The sequence below is a fragment of the Nanorana parkeri genome, unplaced genomic scaffold, assembly GCF_000935625.1.
Source record: "Nanorana parkeri isolate BGI_ZX_2015 unplaced genomic scaffold, ASM93562v1 scaffold2480, whole genome shotgun sequence".
Classification (NCBI taxonomy): domain Eukaryota; kingdom Metazoa; phylum Chordata; class Amphibia; order Anura; family Dicroglossidae; genus Nanorana; species Nanorana parkeri.
The window spans coordinates 32,097-40,102 of NW_017308748.1; the positions used below are offsets into that span (position 1 = coordinate 32,097).

The following is an 8,006-nucleotide window of genomic DNA, read 5'->3' on the forward strand; positions in this document are numbered from 1 at the left end:
CCCATACTGCAGGGGATTTGATTTTCTTTAGCTTGTGAAGCAAATGATACATACCGAAGTCCCCCGTTCAGGTTTCTCGTGGGCATTGTTTCCGGTGCAGGGGACCACCATAACCCAGTGCTGCAGATGGCACCTCCCCAGCTGGTCCCCTACTGTCCCCTTGTGATGACATCACTCCTCTTTTGGATCCTAAGAGGAACCTGTCGCTGGAAGGCAATATAAAGTGTCTACGTTATGCAGGCAGTGACATGGACCCCCAAAGAAGATCACAACAGGAAGTAAACAAAGGAAGTCTCCAGGCCTGAGCATCACATGCCCTTTTTTATTTTTTTTCAAACTCCAGTGATCAGTTAGAGTGGGGCTGGTGGGGAGTTAGCATTATCCTGGAGATGGGCTTTAATGGCAAAGTAGGCAGCTGTCCGGGGCCCTAGACTTCTTCAGTGGGATTTATAGTATGTCCATTTCAGCTTTGCAAGTGTTATCTGAGGATAAGTTCCCTTTAAAATGATCATGTACAATATGGACGCTTCCTATACCTGGACGCATCATCTGAGGGAAGGTTCCTTTAATACGTATGCACACTTCTTATAACTGGTATTATATGCTACCATCTGCAGAATATACTCCTAAATAAGACCTAATTCAAAATGTAAACACCACACTCCAAATCTTTCATGCTCTAGTCACACCTATCTGTTTTATGATGCATTTTGCTGCATGTAAATACATTTGAAGCAGAAACCCCCTTCTTCTGTAGCTGCTCACATCTATGTGCTGCAGTTTTGGTGTGTTCTGAAAGGGAAACTTTATCGCACAATTTACACCTACACATGTACATTACAATGTGCGCTGCATCTCACATGGAACCATGTGCCTCACAGATGCTTCACAAACGCATGTTAGAAGCAAACTACAAATGTCTGTGTACACTGACCGTTATACATGATCCCAGTGAAATGGCAGGGTGCCCATGAATTAAAAAAAACGCCCACAGTACACTTAATCCACTGCTACTTATATGTAAGGTATTAGAACAAATTTCGGAAGGGATTTTCTGTGATGTGAGCTACTGTCACTCTACATGTTGGCTGAACGTCATGTTACTGTTCAGCTCTTAGCCATGCAGTGCTTTTGATGTCTGTGGTTTTCCTTTTCACTGCAGGCCATTTAAATGTCTCACATGTGACTAACCACAAATTTAAAGTTATCTTCTATATGCTTTTTTTTTTTTTTTTTGTAAACTGAAAGTTAAGTATCTGAGAACAGCTTGGTTTGTGGCAGGAAATACTGCTAGATCTTTGTCTTGCATCTCAGAATTACATGTATTTTCTCTTTCTTTTCTCATACAGACAATGGCACTCTTAATGTTCTGCCAGCAGGAAGACACGAGTTTCCTTTCACCTTCCAACTGCCTGAGTGAGTATAAATGTCACAATTTAGCAGTACAATAATAACATTTAGCTTTTTTATATTAATGGCCAGTTACTACTATCTCCTGTAGGCCGAGCAATGTGTGGCAGCTTGCAATTTGCATAGATTAGGATAGGGTTTTGATCCCATGTTTGTGAATTGGCTATTCTGGTATAGCATAAGGCTTGAGAGTACACAGTCAGAATTTCGATAGAGAATTGAAAAAACGTTCCGAAAATGTATTTTCAAAGAGTTAATGGGGTCCATTCAATTATCAATTTCAACCGTAGTGACTGAAAAAATTAAAGTAGCAGATTGGAAACTTTTTGTAGAACTAACGAAATTCTAACATTTTAATTAAAAAAAAAACTCCATTCATTCCAAAATCGGATGTAAATGTCAAACAAAATATCGAATGACATTTACCAAGTCTTTGGCATTATCAAATGTTCTGACAGGACTTTCCGTATGAACATTGGTAGGATAATCTACCAGTGTATGGCTGGGACATATGATGCAGGTTGTCAATCAAGAGGAAAAATAACTGATCTACTAGCAGAAGCAATAGATAGTAAAGCTATGTTACAGGGGGGCTCAGAAAATAAAAACTGCTGGGTTAATGATATTGGCATCATATGTTTTTTGTTTTTGTTTTTTTTTTATCTTGCCCATAGTTTCACCTAAATTTCATATGACCAGACAAGCTAGCCAAGTTAAATGAATAAATGGAACCATACAATAAGCCCAATATCAAAAGTTGCAAGTCATAATTTTAAAAGGTTCAATTTTCTTGGGAAAAGGGGTAATTGCAAATCATAGTACATGGGTAGATGATAGCATCTGAAAAAAGACTCTTGCCTGGGAAGGGTCTGTGTGTAGACAGACATATAGGATGCTTTAACCTTTAACATCTGGTTTTCCTTAAATGAAGGATATCCTAAGTCTGACGTTTCTTCCAGAAACCTGGTGACCTCTTTTGAAGGCAAGCATGGGTGTGTTCGCTACTGGGTCAAAGCAAAACTGCATCGTCCATGGTCAACCGTTAAAAAGACGAAGAAGGAGTTTACCGTGATTGAACCCATTGATATCAACACTCCTGATTTGCTGGTAAGACATGCATTGTAAAATGCACTGGATGCTAATGTAAGCAAGAGCATTATGTGTTTGCACGTGTAGACAGCTTTCCTAGGAATTGACTCCGTTGTTAAAACGTGCCTGCAAAAACTGAATAGGGTTATTGAATCAATTCAATATAAAAACATTTAGTTTTAATCTTGGCAAAACTGGACTTTGACTCTTGTACAGTTATGCTGGTAATGTACTCAAGCTATTTTAGAGCAATTCCAACCTGGTTTATGTAAGATATTAGACTGGATCAAGACTGTTGGGCCTCATTCACAAAGGAGAAAAGCGGTCTGATTGTGGATTCCTGCAGCAAGACTCGTACGTGGTTATAGACAGTTGCAGCCAGTACAAAACGACAGCCACATCCAGTGTTCAGATAGAATCACACATGGATAGATTACATGCGGTTAGGGACAGATGATTGCCCCTGGACACAACCAGCTTGCATCCAAGGGCGATCATCTGTCCTTACCTGCAGCAGCTGTCCAGAACCACCTGTGATTCCTCTGGCAAGAATCCACAGCTGGGCCTTCTTTTCCCTGTGTGAATGAGGCCTTAAGGTCAGGCTGCCATGAGCTTCTTGATCATTTTTTAGATGAAAAGATGGTTTAAAACTGTGAAACTGACAGTCAGAAACTGCAACTGTTAATACTAATGCACTGGAGGTTATCCCTGTGTGACTCCTGAAAGCGGTACTAATTCTGGGACAGGAAACAATGCGTCATCGGGCAGTGGTGTCTTCCAAAGCTTAAAGTATATCTGAATGCAAACCTTTTTTTGGTTTTGGATGGTGGTTGGAAGGGTTAGAAACATTATTAGTTTCTTTTTGTTGGCTGTTCTGATGACCATTTTCACCCGGACTAAAAATAAAGGAAAATGTGAATTTTTTTGAGTTGCCACCAAAACAGGAATAGCGGGGAAATCTTCCAATCTGGATATCTGTTCTGGTGACAACTGTCTAAGACGAACTATCTCACTTTGAAGAGATATGCTTTTGTTTCCTGTTGTGTCTACAGGACAGGACAGGAAATGAAGGGAAGTCTTGTTTACTGAACAAATTTAGATATACTTTTAATGAGAGCCTCTTCTTTCTGACAGGTTTTTCCTGATAGTGCTGAGGATGTCTGTGCATGTGACTAACTGTATTAGACTCTTTAAAATGTTTTTTTACCAGAACTACATTTGTGTAATCTGGCGTGCAGAGTAGAGTAGTGCATTTCTGGAAAGGGAAGTATTTTTCCTAAAATGGAGTTATTGCCTAAAATGTTTGAAGGGGGGCGTCATATACTTTGTGACCTGGATGCAACATTTCCGAGTTAGACCTATGCAATGTAGAGAATCTAATGAAAACTTATTTTTCTGTCTAGGCTCCCCAAGCTGGTACCAAAGAGAAGATTGCACATGCCTGGTACTGTAACCTGGGTCAGGTGTGTGTCACTGCGAAGATTGACAGAAAGGGATATACCCCTGGTAAGTGAGTTCATCAACCTGCCATTATTTGCATTTAAAGGAATCCTGGCTTGAGAGAAATACCATGGCGGCCAATTTTGTGTGCTTGTGAATTTTGCCGTCCAACACCTGGTTGTCATGCTGATCTAATTGCTTCAGCTCTACTTTGAGTGCTGCCTGAAAGCTTGTTCCAGGTCAGTGACTCATAAAATACTGAAGTCAGGGGATCAGCATGACAGCTAATGTCCCCTGCAGAAGTTCAGCAATGGCAGCCTACATATTTCTTTCAGCACAATTTTAATCAAACACCAGACTCTTGCCTATGTCTAAGCCAGTCTTGTTTATTTGATATAATCAAAATGTTAGCACTGAAAGCTGGTTACAGCATTTAACGTATGGCGTGCTCCAATCTAACCCACAGGTGAAGTCATACCTATCTTTGCTGAGATTGACAATTGTACAAGTCGCACTGTGGTGCCTAAAGCAGCCATTATCCAGTCTCAGACCTTTATTGCTCGTGGTACCTTAAAACAGAAGAAATCTGTGGTCGCTACCCTGGCTGGAGACTCTATACCTGCAGGGAAAAGAGAGACTTGGCATGGACGGGCTCTAAAAATACCTCCACTTGGACCTTCTATCCTACAGTGCCGCATTATTCGAGTTGAATATGCTTTAAAGGTATTATTATTATTCCTCATAAGACAAAATTAACTTGCCAATTAACTTGGGGTGGGGAAAAGATTTGTCTTTTTTCCAGAAAGTATAACTTTGTGGCTCTGCTTACATTTTTAGATGTGTGTAGAAATCCCTGGTTCCTCAAAATTACTCTTGGAGCTCCCACTGGTGATTGGTACAATTCCACTTCATCCATTTGGAAGCAGAACATCCAGTGTGGGCAGTCAGTACAGTGTTAATCTTGACTGGATGCGTGGAACTGTTCCAGAGCAACCTGAACGTAAGTACCAGGGCAATCTTGGTTCTTTTTTAGGCAATCTTGGTTCTTTTTACTTAAAGGCCTGTGTTGACTAACTTGCTTTTGTTCAATTTAAAGTTACATTCCCTAGTTTTTATTAAACAGCCCCAGAATGTTTAAAAAGACGGGTTTTTTTTGCCTGTGAAGGTAGTTTAAAAACCTTGTGAGGTAAAAGTGGCCTTCATAAGCTTACAGCTCACAGGTTTTTCTTCTCTTGTCTTTTCTGGGCACCCATCTGCTTCAGTGGTCTTATGAAAATCATACCTTTTTTTAACTACTCGGAACACTAGGTGTTTTGCTAACGTGCTTATTGACCCATCACCAAAATGACTATAGACCTAGTTAACACTTGAACTCCTTCCCTTGCAATGGGGAGGCCTAAGTGTCATACAGTTAAATAGTTCCGGTCTGGAAAATCTTTGATCGTGTTCTCCCCATCCATTGTGTTATGCTTACCAGTCACATGGTTTACATTGAAAAAACTAGAGTAAGCGTCTCTTACATCATGTGAGCTATGACATGCTGAGGAGTAGTACAACTGATGGAGAGCACTTCACATGTTGGAAAGGTCATATGGCTAGTTCCAATGTAAATAGTGGAGTTAAGAAACCAACTACAGTAGTGTTCTAATAATGTCTGGGATCTTTTTTTTTTCTTTCTCAGCACCCCCTGAATACTTCTCAGTCGTTTCTGAAGAAGAGGTCCAAAACATTCTTTCTCCTCCACGTCATGCCAGTATGGGTTGTATCCTAGAAGGACCATTTTATGCCTACATCCAGGAGTTCAGGAACAGGCCCCCTCCACTATATTCAGAGGTAAGCACTCATATTTGCTACCTTCTTTTAAATATACTATTAAATGCATTTTGTTATCTGTTCGATAATTGCAAAAAAACAAACCTGTTATTCCAGAAATCCAGTGTGTCTTCTGCAGTGTTCTTTCAAATAATGTGATCACATTTTGTTTCATGCATGGCTTCTATGTGTGTGTGTCTGTAGAAAAAGTTATTAAGCAAAGAAGGAACCTATTTTGCCAGAAAGCTTTATTTCCAATAAGGCTGTGTAAAATTTAGGACTGGATGGGCAGAAACACGAATCCTTTTAAAAATTAAAACCACTTCCATTATATCTATTTCTATGGTGAACTTAGCGATTTGCCCGGGAGTTCAGTTTTAATTTTATTAGATGCAGGCACTGTATTAAATTTAGGTGATCCCACTTAAGATTGTATACCTTTTTTGTTTCTATGCAAATGTATGTTTCTTCCTGAAGGCTTGCTCTCATGCAAATTCTTACTGTGTTTTTAGATTGATCCAAACCCAGCTGAAGCTGATATTCGTCCACGTTGCATGACCTGTTGAAGGATGACTATGAAGAATCTGAATTTTTATCTACATTTCACTGAAAGCAGATGATTCTTGCTAAAGACTGAATGCGTCCCTCACCAGGAATGGTTTGCACTGAACCAGAGATTGGGATGGGATGGACTGGAGGCCATCTCTACAGAGAGGGATGGAGTGGATCCTCTTGTTACTGAGACATAATTGACGTGGAAATGGAAGATCAAGAACCACTAATGAGGATATGGCAAATATCGCAAGCCAGCGTTTCTGCACATCAAGGGACAAACAGTTTATTTTCATGTGTTGGTATTGTGCATATCAGGAAGCTCCTTGCACAGTTAAAGTTTAAAAAGAAGCCGTATATAAGAGGGCTACATATGATCTTATGAATACTATATGTGGATTTATACAGCTAATACCCAACAACTTCTGGCAAGAGCACTTCAGTTAGCTGCGCTTACCACCTTGCTTGATTCATGACGAAGTGATAATTAATTTTTTTTTTTGGCTAGGATCTTGTTCTGCCAAAGTATTCCACAAATTATTGCTGCACAATAACACTTCCTGTTCCTTTCAATGACTACACAACTTTAGTGTTGCTGTAAGTTATAATAATAGACTTCTATGACCTGTGTTATACTTTACAGTGTAAAACTTGTAATCCTAGGCCGTTGTTTAGCCAGAATTAGAAAGTACAAGTGTATGATTTGAGAAAGCTATAGCTTGGTCTTTTTCTGAAGTCTTGTTTATGGATAATAACCTAGGTCGACCCTACAAAAACAAGCCTGTCATCAAGTGCTTCTCTCCAATTGCTTTATTTAATGGCCTTATGAAAACCTCACTGAAAAGGGAATGGAGTTAAAACTGCATTACTAGCTAGAAAAAAAGAGAACTGCTGGGATTTCTTTTTTCATTTGTTTTGTATTCAAAACAGAAATACTTCAAATAATTGAATTTTTCAAGTCATCCTCTATGACAGCACTTAGCTGAAAGGTGGTCCCAAACAATAGTGATTGGTAATCGAGGGTTTAAAAAGTCTCATCCTACCACACTTTTTAGTGTTGAATTATCTCAGGGGGTAGGTTATGAACTATCCAGTTTGGGTGCTGTAGGGGGGGAAAAGAAAAAAAAATGTTACTGATGTTAATAGTTATCGACCATGTCGCAGTATTATTGGACTGATTTTGGGGTCAACGATATACCTATAATTTTTTTTTTTTAATGTCGTGGTGCTAAAGTGCCTTTTAAACTAAACATACAGAACCTCATGTTTCTATTTGAGTAATATATTTTAAAATACATGTTGCTGTTGAAAATGACTTGTATTATGGCTTTTGCTGGATTGCTTAGATTCATTGTTTCCCAAACCTGTCCTCCAATTCCACCAACAGTGCAAGTTTTGTAGGTAACCAACCTCACATCAGCACAGGTTGAATAAGTGGTTTAACCACACTGATCCAACTATAGCCACAAAAATTAAACGATTGACGGTAATTGACAGTTTTGGAAACTACTGCCTTCACGGGTAAAATATATTTACGGTTGCACAAACTTGCAATGATTAATTCATGCCAATGACAAATATCATTCCAGAATGGGAGTATGTAGAATGGATGCTGAGGTAAATGTTACAGAATCCTGCTGTGCTAGTTTTTTTTTTTTTTGGCAAATGTCGCAACAAACCGATTTTATAGCTATTGTTTCAGT

At 39.2% G+C, this 8,006-nt stretch overlaps 1 protein-coding gene across 2 annotated transcripts in view; it reads left to right on the forward strand.

Moving 5' to 3' along the window:
* Window positions 1–6,617, forward strand: part of ARRDC2 (arrestin domain containing 2) — a 23,315-nt gene extending 16,698 nt beyond the window's left edge. Inside the window, exons 3-9 of one of the 2 annotated variants that reach the window (XM_018573668.1) lie at window positions 1,350–1,416; window positions 2,370–2,517; window positions 3,903–4,005; window positions 4,406–4,662; window positions 4,777–4,939; window positions 5,621–5,772; window positions 6,264–6,617. In XM_018573668.1, coding sequence (XP_018429170.1) covers window positions 1,350–1,416; window positions 2,370–2,517; window positions 3,903–4,005; window positions 4,406–4,662; window positions 4,777–4,939; window positions 5,621–5,772; window positions 6,264–6,317 — 944 coding nt within the window. In that variant the 3' untranslated portion in view covers window positions 6,318–6,617. The remainder of the gene's footprint in view (window positions 1–1,349; window positions 1,417–2,369; window positions 2,518–3,902; window positions 4,006–4,405; window positions 4,663–4,776; window positions 4,940–5,620; window positions 5,773–6,263) is intronic. The other variant, XM_018573669.1, reaches the window with a different exon arrangement.
* The last annotated feature ends 1,389 nt before the right edge of the window (window positions 6,618–8,006 follow it).